Raw genomic sequence first — 17943 nt, 5'->3', positions numbered from 1 at the left:
GCGTCGGGCTCTGGGCTGACAGCTCAGAGCCTGGGGCCTGCTTCATATTCTGGGTCTCCCTCTCTCTCTCTCTGCCCTCTCCCACTCATGCTGTCTCTCTCTGTCTCTCAAAAATAAACAAACACTAAAAACAATTAAAAAAAAATAAACTAACCACTATCGTTTCTGAAGAATTTGACCCATGTCCTCACTGAATATAATAATTGCAGGGGGCAGGCTGAGTATAATCACTCCCATTTTACATGGATGGTAACCGAACCCTGTGAAAATTTAAACAGCTAGTACAGAAAATATAGGACTCCTGTTCCTTTGCTCTATCGATTACCAAATTCCGCTTACTGTGTGATAAATGACTGCAAAGGGTATAAATCAAATGGCCATAAAAACAAATGTCAAGCGAGGCTAGGCCTAATGCCACTTTTAATGAGAAAAGAAAAGAACCCAAATGCTATTTTTAAGTAGACATCATCACAAAAGGGCAAAAATCAAAATCTAAGAGTAATGTCTTTACTAAAAAAGGACAGGGGTAGAGGGAAGAAGTCAAAGGTTGGTAAGATATAATTTGGGTTCAAATGAGGGGAAAGATGAGGAAAAGAATTAAAAAAAAAAGCACTTCATTTTGCTACAAGTGGAATCTTATGTTGAAGTTTTATGAAAAAATAGACCTTATTTCAGAATTGGCCTTAAAAATCTTTTCTTCCTTGAAAGAAAGGAAGAAAGAAACAACAAAACAGAGAAGGAAGGAAAGAAAATAAAAGAAACAAAGTCCCACTGCAATTCCACACAAATAACTACAGGAATAACTTTAAACTCCAGTAGATAAATTGAGTTACTTCCAGGGCTGGACTCTTGTATTTTGGAAGTGCAGGGACAGTGCAGTGCTAAGAGGAGACTTTCCTGACATCTTGATTCATGGAAGGTAAAAAGGTCAGAGTTTCACTCATTTGGGGCTTTGTGGACTAAATATTTCAAAGTCCTAATGTAGTTTTCAATTAAGCAGCTAAACGCTTTTTAACAGTTTATGTTGTTAATCACTATAAATTCTGGGTATGAGGTCTTGGAAAGAGACTGGAGAATTCTTTCTCACCTGAAAATTTGCTCTTACAGTCACAATCAGCTTCAACCAGGCAGGAAACTTAGAAATAATTTTGGTAATAAATGAAGAAAGCGTATCTCCATAATCAGGCTTATGAAACTCCGCTTCATTTAAGCCATCTATCAAAATAATATATTCTTCTTCAGGAATTTTCTGCTCTAAAGGATAAAATAATTTTTTAATTAAGAAATTATACATTTCTAGAAAATGGCACCACCCAGTGAATTTTAGTGTTAGGAAAAGCTAAAAAGGTTTACATATTGCAGAAGAAATGGTTTTCAGAGAAGCACATTTTCTATTAAATTTATAATGAAAACCAGAGCAGACAGCCAAGAGAAAAACAAATCTTATAAAACAGTTTTCAGAAACATATTGCATTACACACATTAGCAGGATCTCACCCATGGATATGATACAGTTAGCTCTTCATACACTCCTTTCAACTGGGGTGAGCTATAGCTAAGATAACTGGCATATATGGAGATTAAATCTGGAAAAGATGCTAGGTCCTCCCCATAGAATCCCCCCTGCCCTGCAATGGATGTCCGGGAATGAAAAGGGACCCTCAAAAGCCAAGCATCTGGCCCAAGGCACACAGCCAGCCAGTGGTGAGAACCTCACTTTTACAGACTCCTAGAACAGGGCTCTTTCCCACAAGCCTGAATCTAGTTTTCCATTTATTAGCACCAACTTTCTGTCCAAGAAACTGAGGAGAAATGATGACAGATCTGTTTCCATACCAAAGTGCTATGGAGGCAGGTAAACTAGCTTAAAAGGTGAGGAATGAGGAGGAGAAAGGATAAGAAATGAACAGCCCATAATAGCATTAATGTCCCCTACCTTGTCGAGTATTTCAAGGGCAAAAAAAAAAAAAAAAAAAAAAAAAAAAAAATCAAATGAACACTTCTAGAAAAGCCTTTAGGATCAACTCAACTGAGCAGAGCCCCTGAAAAAAAAAAAATAGCTGGCAAGTTCTCCAATCAACCAACTTGTTCCCCCACTAGGTAGGAATATAAAATATGCAGGCAACAGTTTCTAGGGCATAAGTCATCTGTATAACCTATGGTTACAAATTAGCTACTTTGGAAATATTCAACGGGGAGTGAATTCTTTATTGGAGGCATTTCTTTCAAAACTACACCATTCAAGAAGCAAGCAGGGACCCTAGGGAGATGGTCCTGAGTAAGGGAATGAGCAGTGCACAGATTCACCCACATCTTGCCTGGCACCCACCCTCGCCCCCATCCAAATGCTTCCGAGGACCGTCCCAGGGACTCTGGACTAGAGAGAGAGGGTGTGGGTGGCTGCTCGGAAGTACCGTTTCTCAGGCTTGTGAGCGGTTCCAGCACTCCTCTCCTGAAGGCAGCCACTGGGTCCTGCACGCAGGACCGGAGGCTCAGCATGCTCTGTAGCTGGGGCTCCCTGATCAGTAGGTCCCTGTAGGCGGCCAGCTGGTGGGACCGGCACAGCAGAGCTGCAATGCTGTGCACGAACTCGGGCACCAGGCACGTGTACGTGTTGTCAGCTTGGCAGTAGTGGTAGGCCACGACCTATGCGGGAAGCAGAGCCGTCAGCACCCCTCTTGACATGCTCCCTCCGTGATCTCAAACACATGCGATGCCCCCTCTGCCACGGGAATGAAATACGTTGTTTCCATTCCCCAACACTGAGTCATTATTTAGCTTAGTTTCAGTTATTCTTTCATTCATTCACACGGTTTGCCAAGTTCTGGGCAGACTCTTAATTGCAGCCGCAAATCCATCTTGATTAGCACTAAGATCAGCACAAGGTACTCTGTATCAAAAATAATGAATAAGCCTCATTCATAAAACCTAAAGCCAATCCTGGTTTAGAGCATCTCTGAATAATCCCAATGTACTCAACATCCAGAAGTGCCACATTCACTTCATTCCTACTTTCAAAATAGCAGCATTTCCTTGGGAAACTCATGTGCTGCTCCCCAAAAGCAGATAAAGTTGGTGGCTAGGAAAGTGGCTCAATCAGTTGAGCATCCGACTTTGGCTCAGGTCATGATCTCAAGGTTCGTTGAGTTCAAGCCCTGCATCATGCTCTGTGCTGACAGCTCAGAACCTGGAGTCTGCTTCAGATTCTGTGTCTCCCTCTCTGTCTGTCCCTCCCCGTCTTGTACTCCATGTCTCTCTCAAAAATAAATAAACGCTAAAAAATTTTTTAAACATTTATTTATTTATTTTTAAAATGTTTTTATTTATTTTTGAGACAGAGAGAGACAAAGCACGAGCAGGGGAGGGGCAGAGAGAGGGGGAGACACAGAATCTGAAGCAGGCTCCAGGCTCCGAGCTGTCAGCCTAGAGCCCGACGTGGGGCTCAAACTCACAGACTGTGAGATCATGACCTGAGCTGAAGTCAGACGCTTAACCGACTGAGCCATCCAGGCGCCCCAAACATTTATTTATTTTTGAGAGAGAGAGCACAAGCCTGCACACACATGGGTGCATGCATGTAGGGGAGGGGCAGAGAGAGAGAGAGAGAGAGAGGGAGGGAGAGAATCCCAAGCAGGCTTCAGCACTGTCAGTGCAGAGCCCTTGAGGGGTTTGATTCCACAAAAGGTGAGATTATAACCTGAGTCAAAATCAAGAGTCAGACATTTAGCCGACTGAGCCTCCCAGGCACACCTACAGCTGCTTCTTCTTCCCAGACAGGAGGGCCAGCAGCCTAGCTCAAACCTTTAGTCTCCTCCCCGCACACACACCTGACACCGGAGATATTCAACAACACCAGAGTCTGAAGGACCAAAATCAGAAATTACCAAACGTCTGCCTATAGCGTGAAGAGACACATAGGAGAGAGGTTCCTTCCCAAGCACTGAGGGGATAAGGAGTGTTGCCTTTGTTGGGATGGATTTGAAGGGGCAGCAGGCTACTTAGAGTCCAAGGAAAGTGCCAGGTGCAGAACTGTCCTGGGAGAAGAGCTCTGTAGATGTATGGAAACTCTGATACATTCCCACATGAGAATACAAGGAGGAACAGGGAGTATGAGAAAAGGAAGGTGAAAAAAGTAAAAATGTATGTGTGCAAAGTGCTTTCTGTTCTCCAGAAGGGTCTGAGAGCCTGCTGTTCCCAGAGCTCCTCACAACCCTGCCTCACCAGGTGTGGTTCACAGCTGCGGACTGCACACAGGTTAAATGCCTCACCAGGTAACAAGGGCAGGCAGTGGAAGCTCTGGGATTAGATTCCAGGTCTGTAGACTCTTAAAAGCAAGTGGCAAGAGTAGACATGGCCAATTTGGAACTGTTGTGTGACTTCTGTTTTAGATTAAAATTATCATCCACACTCTGAGGAAAGCTGATTGCCCTTCCCCTTTGCCCTGGAAAGATGAGCAGGAACACAGGAGGATCCCTAAGCTTGTAGAAACCACCAATAAGACAGGCAGCACCCCAGTCTATGTCAAGCACCGTGTCTGACCGAAGAAGTCTGTCAGCCCAACAGTGGGTCATGAAACCAGTCTGGAGCCACAACAACTTGTTTTCATTTCATAAAGTTGGTTATATAAGGCTGCGAGAATTACTGTGATGCTTTTGCTTCAGTTGTGTGTTTTGAGTACGTGCACAGGTCTTCCGGGTAAAATATATCTCTTATTGCAGGTCACAAAGTCGTTTGAAAAATCACTATAGCAGGGTGGCTTTGACGTCTGCACTATACTCTTCATCTCAGATCGCTCATTTCTGACTAGAGGACTGTCGCCAATCAGTGGCTGGAGCCGCCTACGCCAGTGAGGAGCAGCTCTCACCCGAGAAGGAGAAGCAAGGAGCAAAGATCTGGGGCAAAAAAGCCTTCTGTTCAGTCCCCTGCACCAAACTCACCCTCAGAGCACTTCCTCTGAATCCAGGGGCATTCCTAGATGCCCCTGGCACCATCCACCTCATGCTCCCCAGCTCTGCCTGCCCCACCACTGCTGCCCAGGGAGACCCCAGCAGGTCACTAGCAGTGAGAGACGTAACTGTTCTAATGCACAGGGTGGCTTATGAACTTGTCACAGATGCTGAGCAGATGGAAAATTTCAGAAGGACCCTGATGACCATGAATCTATCAAGAGAAAGTCAGCCAAGTCTCTTTTTTAACCTCACAAGAAACCTCTGACAGAGGGATGCAGGGAACCAAAGTCCCCAGGCAACAGAGAACAGGCGTGGTGAACTGGATCACGTTCAAGGCTCCCAAGTGAAGGACAGCACATGCTTGTAAGGATGGATTTGTGGCACCTGTGATACCACCTGCTACTTTGAGGAATTATTTCAATCCATTTTTTTTTTTAATTTTTAAGAAAATTTTACAATGTTTATTTATTTATTTAGAGAGACAGATAGAGTATGAGAAGGGGAGGAGCAGAGAGAGAGGGAGACACAGAATCTGAAGCAGGCTTCAGGCCCTGAGCTGTCAGCACAGTGTCTGAGGTGGGGCTCGAACTCACAAACCACGAGATCATGACCTGAGCTGAAGTTGAGCGTTTAACTGACTGAGCCACCCAGGCGCCCCTCAATCCATTGTTTAAGATGAATCAAAGTCCCCTGCCAGTGTCTGGAGATATTTATTTTCATTAATACCTTTTACTTGGAGTACTTGATCACTATTTTATCAAAAGGTACCTTTTTACATTAAAGAACTATCTCTGTTTCAAGATCCCTTTTTCTATTCCTTTCTCAGAAGCCAAACTAACAAATCTTGTTCTCTTTCTAGAAGAGTCCCCTAGAGCAGGAGCAGGTTACCTTAGAAGCGAGGTATTTCACTGCGTCCTCTCTTGGTCTCTGGTTCTCAGGAGTATCAGACCCAGACCCAGGGGGTGTTTTGGCCATGTTGGTAACAACTGCAGAAGAGCTCGGTGAAAGCAACGGAGTGAAAGGAAGATCCTGGGAGGAATCCGAAGCTGCCGAGAAAGAGGCCAATTTCATCATTACAACATCAGAATAGGGGTATGATGAGATAGTGAACGGATTGCTTGAGTAGACCCAAAGAGTACTTTAATAGGTAATGAGTGAACAGCGTTCCAAATGCAAAGGTCCAACGGAGAACACAAAGTGTCCCTCTCAGCCCTGCCCCCCATACACCCAGATACCTTCCCAGGAGCAGTGCTCTTTCTGGTTTCTTTCATTTTCTTTATATAAAGTCTTTTCGCCATATATATATATATATATATATATATATATATATATATATACATATATACATATATGTATATAAATATATATAAATAAATATAAATATGTATGTGTGTGTATATATATATATAAATAAACTTTCATGGCTCACTGTTCCTGTTCACCATGTTAGAGACACTTTCTTTTAATGGGTTTATTATACATACAATAAGATGCGATTACTCAAATATTGGCTTCTATTTCAAGTTAGTTTTTATACTATGAGTAAACCCAGCACAGAGGACAAAGGCTGTGGAGAACAGGGTACAAAAGAATTGTGCACAGACTCCTCCTGGCTTTTTCTGCCAGGAGCCGAACCCCCTTGGTTTTAGGACCCGAACTCTCCAGGGCACCTGATCAGGCCTCACAGGCCCTACAGCAGAGACAAGACCAGGGAAGGCTGTTCTCATCCCAGGTGATGGCTTCCTGGGTGCCAGGATGGATGGAAGGGTTCAAACAGGTTTCCCAATGTGCTGGCAGACCAGGTACGGCAGCTAGAACAACTTGAGGAACATGGGGACTGTTTATCCCACAGCAATGTCCCCCATCTACCTGGCACGAATATCATAAACTAGATGAGTGGTTAAATATGCACATACTTTTTGGTGGTGAACTGGGGCTGCTGGAAGCAATCTGCCTCATGCGGCTTCCGTGGCAGCTAAGTGCCACCAACTTAGAAATGATTGCGGTCTTCCCAAAGCCCACGTTTCCAACCACCACGGCTCCTCTATTTTCTGTCAGTTCTGTGTTCCTCAAGTTTTCTTCTATCTGGTGAAAGAGCCAATCCCTTCCCACAAACACAGAGTCCGTTGTTATGCTTGGTACTTCAAACAACAGGGGTTTCAACAAAATGTCCTGTGGCTTGTAGGGAGCAAATCGTGCTTAGAAAAACAAAAAACAAAAAACAATCATTATTTTAGAAGAATGTCATAATTTTATACACTGATATACTTAGTATTAGCCTAAATTTAGGTTTACCCTACAAGGAATCTGTATTTCCAGTCTGGTTCTATGAATACTTCTGTAATACCTCATTTATAATCCCCTGTTGGTTTTACAAAGGGTCCTATTAAAATGACTTGCTACTTCTTTAATCATGACTCAGGGCAGACACCAGAGGATTAGGAAAAGGGATTCAAGTGGCCAAACCAGGCCTCATCGGTTTGTCTGAAACAGTGTTTAAGATAGGCTCCTTCCACTACTGTGTTAGTAAAATGGAAATGTTTTCCTAGAGACGGGGCCCCAGCTCTCATCTTGGTGTGATGATGAGTGGCCCCTTTGGCAAGGTTCCCGACCACCCGACTGTGTGTTACGGGTAGACTTAAGAGGTGACCAACAGCCCAGGGAAATGAAACAAAGCTGACTCTTTGTTGGTCACAAAAAATATCCAGTGAGTGTTAAATTACTCCTCATTCCAAAATAATATACTGCAGAATTATTTTCCAACTCCAGAAACGAGTTCATCACATATTTTAAGGAAGAAGTCCCAAACCACTAAAGGACGGCCTCCTAGCACATTTAACAAACTTTTAGCACACACACACAATTCACGTCATGGTTTCAAATGAGCTGGCTTAAACGCTGGTTATCCCAGATCCTCAATGTTGAGTGAATGTGCTCATTATATCCATTATCCCAGCAGATGCAAAGATAAGTACCTTTAACTTCCTGTGCCCTACCTCCGGCTGTATTGTGCCACGGCAATCTAATTGACGTTCGAAGAGGGGCATTTCTCTGCCCGTCTAAATAACTCAGATCCTCCAACTTGGTTGAGCTTGTTGCTGTAATATTAAACTGAAGTTTAGTCTTTTCAAAGTTGATTTTAATATCATACCCAAACTACTACAAATTATAAATTACTAAGCAATTCCGTTCAGGCTTTCCATTCACTTCAAAGTAACTTTAGTTTTGTTTGCCCACCCCAGCTTATTTTTCCAGCAAGGAGTTCACCGAAAAGTGGCAAAAACCAAGTGTCTCTCATTCTTAAAATTGTGCTGCTATGGTTTCCAGAATTCTCCATTATTCCTGGAAAGACACAGACTTCACCAACAATTTTTATGAAGAAACTTGACCATCACGTGTCACTCAATACAGCTGCAGTACATACTGCAGACACAGAGCACGGTCCCAGAGGTCTTTCCCTGCAATTCTGGAGAGCCTTCTGCTGTTGCTGGAATCCCAACCTAGTTAACTCAGGGAGCAGATTCTGCTGTACAATTCCACGGTGCTCAGAACACTAACAGTCAGCTCAGGACAGTGAAAGGAGCCATGTGGATTTCATCAGAAATAAGCATTCCTAAGCTTTACATTTTTATGTATATGTTATATGCTATTTTATGTGTATTTTTAAAAATTCTAAAAACAAGTAATATTTACCTCTGATCAAATCAGTAAGTCACACCACACAGGTACCAGTTAAAATGCATTAAGGGTCTATGCGAGCATACATACAAGTTCGATTATAAAAACAACCAATACGGGAGGGGAAGGGAAAAAAAAAAGAGGTTAGAGTGGGAGAGAGCCAAAGCATAAGAGACTCTTAAAAACTGAGAACACACTGAGGGTTGATGGGGGGTGGGAGGGAGGGGAGGATGGGTGATGGGTATTGAGGAGGGCACCTTTTGGGATGAGCACTGGGTGTTGTATGGAAACCAATTGGGCAATAAATTTCATATATTTAAAAAATTTAAAAATAAATTAATTAATTTAAAAATAAATAAAAAATAAAAACAACCAATACAAAATAATGTTGCTAATTCTTAGCAAACCTTAACAAATACACAGTATGTTTTTACCCTAAAAGAAAAAAAGAAAAAAAAAAAAAAAAGAGCCTCCTCTTATTTACATATATATCCTAGGTCACAATGAGAGAATTCTAAATAGGATTAACCTAATTTGTTTGTGGGTTGAGTGACCCAACATTAAGATACTGCTGATCCTACATGTACAATTCTCTTCCAGGATAATAAAATATAGGCATCATTTGAGGGCAAATGAGTGGGGAACAGGAGTGGCATTCTGAGGGCTAGGGCTTCTAAGGACTGGTAAAATCATTAGCGGGACCAAGTTTTGAGGGAGAGAAGTCAAGTTGGGCCATCTGTCTGCCGAAAGCCTTCTGGCTGCACAGCATCCAGCCATTGACCAGCACCATCTGACCAATCTGGGTCCTCCCCATTTCCCCTCCTGGGGCTTTCATCACTGTTAGCACCACCCCCCTCATTCCATTCAATAAGCACCTGGGCGGCTCCAAGGCCTGGCTCTGTGGTGGCATGTCCCCTCTTGCCACGTTCCCCAAAGGGCAATCCACCCCATGCCCTACTCACTTTCCCAGTCCCAGGAGAGACATCTGACGCCCTGACTTCACGACAACATACACGTATACTCCTGGATCCTTCTGGTGTATATCCACAGCCTAGGTACACATCGTGTGCACGCTAATGTCAATATTCCACACCAATCTTTCCCATTAGAAACATTCAGCTAAGTCCTTATGTAGGACTCCCACATAAACCTAATTTATGGGAATCCAATGGCAGCCTCTAGCTTCAATCTCAGTCCTTCACAAGTAGGGTGTGTGAAACTTCCAGGAGGGCCACCAGGACCAAACTCATTACTCTGGCTCCCTACAATAATATCGCTTGGAACATATAGTTCTAGGTTCCTGCCTGGGACCTGGGACTCTGACCCAGGCCTCTGCAAATGCCCCCTTTCCTCAGCATGCCTCACTGTGGACACACCACATGTTGGAGGCTGGGGGGGTGGGGGGGGGGGGGGAAGGATCAGCCACAGCTGTAACCCATAAGCCAAGCTGGGTTTGGAGCTGGAACAGCCACAAATATCTGGCCTGCTGCTTCAGCCCTAGAGAACTCAAAGACACTTGGAGCCTCCAAAGGGTTTCCTATTTCTCTTCTTCCCCTAACCCCTTAGAACATGACATTCAGTTTATAATTTTGTGACAACTAAAAGGACTAAGAATAGGAGAGTATACAAAGGGCATTCCAAAGAGAGGATTGCAAATAACAGCCCTAACTTGACACAGATGCAGGAGATGGTGAGGCTTCAAACACCTCTGTTTTCAGATTTACCGTCACTATAGCTCTGGCTCCAAAGTGTGCAACAAAGTGGCCTCACCCTCTCCGAAGCTCTGATTCTCCATTGCAAATGGGATTAAGATGCAGCGAAACGGACCGTGGCTCAGTGGGGCTGCAAGACAGGAGCTGCCAGCTACCACTGCTTCCTACAGCGTTGTCACGGCCACTGAGAGAGACTTGAGTTGGGGCAGTGAAGCTTTAGGTGCTCCCCACCTACCAGAGCAAGCGACCTGGACCACGTGTTGCCTTCTCACACATGTGTACAGTAGAGTTTCAGATATTACCAGCACAACAGCTAGACTCACTTCCAGTATTTAACGATAACTGTTTTCAAAATCCTCAACACAACTCAGAGCTGAGAAAAAGCAGAGGGAAAACAATAATTTTACGCTGCCGTAAACCTACAGCTAGTAGCTCCATGGTTAAATTACACACTTGTTGCATACACACACATCACATCGACCATCTGAGAAGGGTATTTTAAGATGCTGCAGGAGAGTTTTTTGAGGGGGTGGAGTGGGGTGGAGGGAGCAGAAGGGAAATTCTCTAATTGGAACAAAAAGAAACATCGGTTGAATACCATGGACTAACCTATCAAAGGTAAACACTATTAAGTCGAGGCAATGACCAGTTGGAATTTCAAGAAAATTGGCTGGTAATTCTGTTTGTTGGTATTCTAGAAAACTAAATACAGTGTCTGCGATCCACTTAGCAATTCAAAAGAAAAAGAAGTTAGTCAAAAACAGTGGAACCTAATTACCCAATTTCTAGATTATCTAAGATATCATGTTAAAGGCTTCTCCTCCTGTTTCCTAATAAAGGAATGAGGTGCCCATGCCACACATTTGATGTAGTATAAAGTAATAACCTGACTGCAGCATTTTAAACCAATTCCGCTCCAACAGATACCTTTACAAAGAAAATCTCTGTACAGTGAAACAATCTCCAAACCTAGGCAACTTATTTTTATGGTCTTTGACGTAAGAATTTTACTGATTTCATTGTATTAGACACAACAGTGAACAGACAACCACAGTTCTTTGTAACAGGCTCACTGACAGTAAAGGCTGGCAACCTCAGGAACTCACTTCCATAGGCTCACTCCCTGGGGGAAGGGGCAGGCAGGTCCCTTGGGGCAGCTGCAACCAGAAGCCTGGTATCGCCTTTCCTTCATCTGCCAGTCCTTACTCTTGCCCTCATATGCCAAATGTACTCACTTGATGTTTCCCAAATGGCAATTTGTGTTTGCATGGATCTTCAGATACAAATAATTCCCAGGGATTGCAATATATGGTCTGTGACATATTATTTAAGGCCTTCTAACATCGAGGGTTGTTTACTACCCTGTTTGTAACAGCTGGCCTTCTAATCACTAGACAAAGTGCTACACACAGTCTATATGACCTGAATCTTTTCTTTTCAATGATACTGGAAAAGTCTTGCCATTACTTTTTATTATTATTATTATTTTGTTTAATATGAGTTGCCATTACTTCTTAACTAAGGTCCAGCTTCAGGGGTAGGAAGGCAGGCAGTGAAGTTTCTCCCAGACTCCTGCTTGTTAAAAGGTACCATGAGGTAAGGAACTTGCTTATTTCCTTCCAAAACAAGCTTTCAGTTTATGAAATTTGCAACACAGAAGAAATGAGCAAACCCATTAGGCCAGGCAGCCACGCTCAAACCCAGAGGTAACACCCTCCCATTCCACAGGAGGTCTAGCTCAAGTGCGTACAGAGACGCTAATGAATAAGCACAGCAGAAATCAGAAAGCGCTGCTCTATAATCACCGCAGTCTCCTGGAAAAACTCAGCTCACACCCACTGTCACTCCACATGCCAGGAGATCACATGAAAGAACATCAGGCAGAAAACATAACCCCAAATGGGGTGCTTCCAACACTATTAATGTATTAATGCATTTACTAATTTTAAAATAGCTTGATTAAATTGAATGCAAGTTTGCTATTCTGTTGAAGTCAATAAAACTATCAGGTTCTGGGATCATATAAATGAATCGTTCATCATAACTAGGTAGATAGACACAGTCTAAAAGGCCTTGGGTGTAACACACTTTGCTGTATGTAGCAGGATAGTGGTGGGAGGGCATAAAAGCTTTCGGAAGAACCATCACTCAATACGCATAACGCTCCCCAGTATTTCTCTCTGGCAGACGTGCCAAATCCCTCTTCTGGAACAAGGCCATTTACTTCCTTTGAAAGTGAATTAGAGCTGCGCCTCAGAACTTTTCCATTAGGGCCATTTATGTATCAGCTGCTTCAGAGTTCCACTGAAAAAAGAATGCCCAAGAACAACCAGTCTGGCTGGCCACATCCCCAAGGAACAGTAGAGAAAAATCGTTTGATGCAGGGAGACAGAACCTGGGAGTGTTAGTAGAGGGGGAATTTTCAGTGCTACATTAGTAACAGAGAATAACTGCAACAAGGTCATCTTCTAAATTCAACCCAGGAGCGTGGAGTTTAGAAACTCGGGACCGTCAGAGCAGGCAGGACAGCTTGGATGCAGAGTTCCTGTCTTCGCCCATCCCAAACTGCTCTCCTTGTCTGAGGACCCCCGACTGTCAACTAGCAACAGTCACCCCTTTTGTATCCCCTTCCTGTTCCAGCTGACCCCATTCCACTAAGGAGTGCCTGTCTTTCCCGTTTTCATTTCCTTGACTGACAGGCCGCACTTGGGCTGCTTATACCTCATGCTATGAGCTCCCTTATAACTGAAGGATACAGCAAGAGGACCTCCTATCCGTATGATGAGCCTCAATTATAAAAAAATTAGTTTGAAAGTTGGATTCAAAATTCTTTGAGTTGGTATTAACAAACTCACTGTAAACGACCCCTGTTTACCAACATATAATAAGAAGGTACAAATTCACTCAAGCTTCAAGTACCAAAAACAAGGACAAAATTTTTGGTACTTTCTTCCTTCATACACGAAGTGCCATAGAGTCTAAATATTAGATTTAAAGAATTCCAGAGTGGAAGGATCAGTTAAAGACCATTAAGGACAGCCTTATCATGTTTACAGGTGGGTAAACTGAGGCCTAGACAAGGTAAGTGCCTGACCCACGATCACAAATCTGGCTGGTGTCTGGACCAGATTCCCAAGTGGAGAGAGTGAGCATGGGGCACCTCAGACCCAGTGAGATAACCCTTCTGGAGAGAGGCATGACCTTACCTGCAACTGAGTTGGGCCGTGGCATTACTAGCGAGCTGGAGCTCTGAGAATAAGGGACTGGACCATCTCCAACTGAGGCTTCAGTTTTGGGCAGCACGCTCTCCGCTGACCCAGGGGGCTCCTCTTCTGCCACTGGGGAGCAATTATCTGCCCTGCGATCATGAAGCACTCCTTTCTGTACCCCTAACCTTAGGCTTCCGTCCTTATTCCATTCCAAACTGGAGCCACTCCGGTCATCATTTTCGGATGAACTTGTAATTGTGGCTGAAATGAGAGACCAAAATACTTTGAAGGAGGCCAGGCACAGCTGGGGCTGCTGAGAGTTAACACAAGCATACTGCCCTCCCCGTGATCAATGAAACTTTTCCGGTCCACACAGATTTTTATCAAAGTTATGTTTCATACAATGTATTTTGGTACATTAGAAGAATGTTGCTTATCACGGGAAATAAACTAAGTCATTCTACCAGGGAACAAAGGCTGGTAAGATAATGAAAAAGCTGTCTAAAAGTATCTGAGAGTTAACAGTAAACCTATGTAATCTAGAGATGATATATCCCCTCTTAAAGATAAATTGCTCACAAAAGAATTCATATCTCATTAAATTCCTTTGAACCTATAAACATTTTTTTTTCCAAATTAGCATTTTTATATGGGGCAGAGGACACGGTGATACAATGGTTAATGCAGAAAAGATGCGGGAGAGATTCTAGAAGAACAAAAATACAATTATAAAGTCAAGCAGAGAATTTGATCCTTAGAATTAAACTTTATAGCATCTGTTCAAGATGAATCAGAAAGAATGACGTGATTTTATTCTCCTTTAGCAGCATAGAGTGGAAAACCTCCCAGCACACAGAAAACAACAAGCATGGGAAGGGATGCTTGACTACAGAATTTAACCTTGAAGAAAGAAAACCAGCATGGAAAACCATCTTGGCAAAAGAGGAGGAACATGATGTAAGAAAACAGCAATATTCACCCTACATGGCTTCTACCAATAGCCACTTCTAATTTAAAGACCCGAGCCCCTTGCGAGCACAGGTTACTACAGACCCAACACTGGCTTGTGTCCTAGAGAACAAGGGCCATGTCCTCTGCTCCCTTTGTGTTTCCTGTTTGGATCTACACAGTCTAGGCCCGTAAGTGAGAGATTCAATGGGATGTGGCAGATCAGAGTGTGGTATAATAGAACTCAGCCACCTGGATTAAGTTACTTCATCAATATAACCCGGACGATACATACTATCAGCAGGCTGGTGAATGAGCTGCAACAGGCTTATCTAGGATCAAAGGGTCTGAGAGAGTTTTGTTTTGTTTATTTTTACAACACTCTTTAAGGTTTAGAAGACAAAATAATTTCCGCGCTGTGACAGAAGACATTCTGTCACGATTCTAAAATGTCCTTTAGTCCTGCTGCTCCAGTGTGGACTCATTATCCACTGCTTGTCTCCCTATTTAAAAACCCCTCCTACACACTGGAACCTCAGAGTGTCTACCTCCCTTTTCTGAAGAGCACAGCCCCTGGCACATACTAAGCGCTCAATGAATAAGCAAATGAACAAACTTCACCTCCAGCTGTGCTCAGAGACGCTACATTTAATCTTACGGTTATTGATTCAGGACTTGATTTTCTGTCTCCAACAAAAATCTAAGCTGATTTGGGACAGGCCCACCCCAGGGTGTCTGCCATTATTCCCAACATTTCCAAGTATTCTATCCACAGTATTAAAACTGGTATCTCCATCTATTTGGAATCAGTCACAGCCCTGTGTGTTTTTTTAAATGGACCATTCATATGCACATAAGTATGGGAAGCATGACTCTTTCCACCCTGAAAATGCTGGTGATGATCGTAATAGCAGCCACTAACATTTATTTCAGGTTACTATATGGCACGGAGTGTGCTAATGCTTCATAGGAATACTCTATCAGTGAGATCATTGCTTATTAATTATTATTAACTGTAATCTTGTTAATAAGCTGTGATTGTTACAAGCCTTCCTTTGTTAGCCCACTGTTTGGGACTCAGAATGCTCTTGCTGCAGCCATAATTAGTTAGGTTCCCAGGCTACCCCAATATCTAAGTTACAGGAACAGTGATGGGGTGGGGGGAGGGGGGCAGCAGGGGTGGAGGTGATTTGTTTGGTTTTATTGTGTTGCTGCTTTATTTGGGGGCACATACTCTTAAGGTCAAAAATACAAAGAAAGAGTGAGGTTTCTCCTCATTTGCTTTCCCTAAGCACAACACGCATCAGAGTCATACCCCCAAAGGTCTGAGTCCTAACTCAGTCCACAAGCAGTGTGATCAGGGACTGGGACTTCCCTCGTTCCTGCTACCATGACAGCACCAGAGGCAGCAGAACAGAACTGGGATGACCTGGTCAGGGGTCCTAGATTGCAGGGACAGGCTGGCAGTCCCATTCTCACTGTTCAGCCACAGGTGCCCAGGTACTGATGAGTGGCAGGAAAGTGGGTGCAGGAGGAAAACACTCAGCTGCAGGAAGAGTAGCTGAAAAGGGAAGTCCAAAATGGGGTTGCCATTTCAAAATGAGGGTAAGTTCATAATGTATTTCTAAGTAGGAGACTCTCCCAGCTGCCCTCATAGTGTTCAGCTAAGACACGCATTCCGCTGTGCAGGCAGGCAAGAAGTTCTCCAGCCACAGGTCCTCCCACTAAGACTGCCCCCCCTTCACAGTATTCCTCCCTATGTTGCAGCACCAGATGCAGCCCACACAGCTTGAAGCCCCACAGTGTAGCCCCACAATGAAGCCCTGACACAGAGACAATGGGGCAGATCCAGGCCCAACAAGAGCAGTTTTCCTGTATGACCCAAGAAGCACACCGGATAGGGCAACAACAAAGTCGCCAAGAAAGAGAAGTTGGTTCTTACAACAAATGACAGTCTACTCAAAAATACCTATTTTTCTTCCAGGCTAACAAATTCAAATGCCTCATTAAGTTAATCAGTCACTTTCATGTTAACAGGCGCGCACACACACACACACACACACACACACACACACACACCCCTATGGCAGCATCTTCACTCTGATGACTTTACTTATTTTCTTGAGCAGCAAGCAAAAGTGTATTAGAGTAAAAGATTAGAAAGAAGAATAGTAGGAAAGCTCTCTTTACAGAGAGTGGACACCGGGAACTGAATACCCACTATGATGACTTGTTAAAAAAAAAAAAAGCACCGCCTGAAAAAAAACTAAGTGACATTTGATATTTTCTGGAGATTTGGATCTTTCAAGTTCCCTAACAACTCAAAACTTCTAACATTTTATTTCTTCAACTCGTACAGATGCCAGCTTTTGTCAATTAAGACTGGCCATTATCATTCAGACAGGGTTTCTACCATTCTTCCAACACAGAGTATTCTGTTAAATGAGTGATTTCACAGTATTCTGTTAAATGATTAAACCTCAAGTTTTATCAAGCTAGGAGATTAGACTTTGCTTCTCACAATTTAGTATTAAATTCGGTTTGGTCCTGCTCACTGATTCACCCGTGCTACTTCTGACTCTGCACACCATTCGCAAACGCCTTTTAACCAGGGACGGCGTGTTCTCATTCCTATGTAGTAACGGCACTTTTAACCAAACCTACTACCACAAAGGGCTACGTGACTTCAATGCACACTCAAAACATGTTAGGACATATACATGATCACCACAGAGCTTAAGAAGGGGTGGACAGGCTAAGAACCATCAACCCACTTTACAGATATGGAATGCACTTGGGAAAAACTAATCTCTCCCTCTCTCCCCCCACCCCCCGCCCCACCTCTCTCACACACAAACACACACATGGTTAGTGGTAGGTCTAACACCGGCCTTTCTGACTGCCTACACAATATGTATTGAAACTCCCCTTGCCTTACACAGCTCTCAACAAGCAAAAGTTCTCCAAGTGTGTGTGGCTAAAAAGTACTTTGCAGTTCATGAACTTTGCCTTGTTAAAAACAGTAGCCCTCAGGCAGGGGCTAGTGGAAAGAAGCCAGTCATGGGCACTTTGGCCCATGGAAGCAGCCAGGAAGTGGAAGAGACATTATATGTTTTGCTATATAAAGTACTACAATAAAACTGTATTCCTTTCCCTTCCCAGCTTTCCTGCACCCACCCTTTTCTTTGCCTATTGAAGGTTCTTTGATATATTGAATGTACACTTAAAATAGAATTTTAAAAAATCAGTGTTAAGTCCAGGGCCCAGTAAGTAGTTCAGATGGATCTAAATCAAGTTACAGTTTAAAGGAACAATAAGAAGAAAATTAAAATGACTATAGCATTAGTCCAGAATTGTTGAGGAACTAAAGGCCATATCAAACAAGTGTCCCAAACAGCAGAATTTGTCTCCCTTTGAGGTGGAGAAAAGACAAGATGTGAAAAGTGC

At 43.3% G+C, this 17943-nt stretch overlaps 1 protein-coding gene across 16 annotated transcripts in view; it reads right to left on the bottom strand.

Annotated features, from left to right (window-relative positions):
- Nucleotides 1-17943, bottom strand: part of TANC1 (tetratricopeptide repeat, ankyrin repeat and coiled-coil containing 1) — a 242412-nt gene that overhangs the window by 50988 nt on the left and 173481 nt on the right. For 8 of the 16 annotated variants that reach the window (XM_086718668.1, XM_086718675.1, XM_086718667.1 and 5 more), the window contains 6 exons: nucleotides 13546-13809; nucleotides 7925-8047; nucleotides 6866-7147; nucleotides 5838-5995; nucleotides 2415-2646; nucleotides 1088-1254 (listed from right to left, as the gene is read on the bottom strand). In XM_086718668.1, the coding sequence (XP_086574794.1) occupies nucleotides 1088-1254; nucleotides 2415-2646; nucleotides 5838-5995; nucleotides 6866-7147; nucleotides 7925-8047; nucleotides 13546-13809 (1226 nt within the window). The remainder of the gene's footprint in view (nucleotides 1-1087; nucleotides 1255-2414; nucleotides 2647-5837; nucleotides 5996-6865; nucleotides 7148-7924; nucleotides 8048-13545; nucleotides 13810-17943) is intronic. The other 8 variants (XM_086718673.1, XM_086718680.1, XM_086718676.1 and 5 more) reach the window with 4 other exon arrangements.

The sequence above is a fragment of the Puma concolor genome, chromosome C1 (genome assembly GCF_028749965.1).
Source record: "Puma concolor isolate L17-30 chromosome C1, mPumCon1.1.hap2, whole genome shotgun sequence".
NCBI lineage: Eukaryota > Metazoa > Chordata > Mammalia > Carnivora > Felidae > Puma > Puma concolor.
The sequence above is the reverse complement of the archived record's forward strand: the minus strand, read 5'-3'. Positions and strand labels throughout refer to the sequence as shown.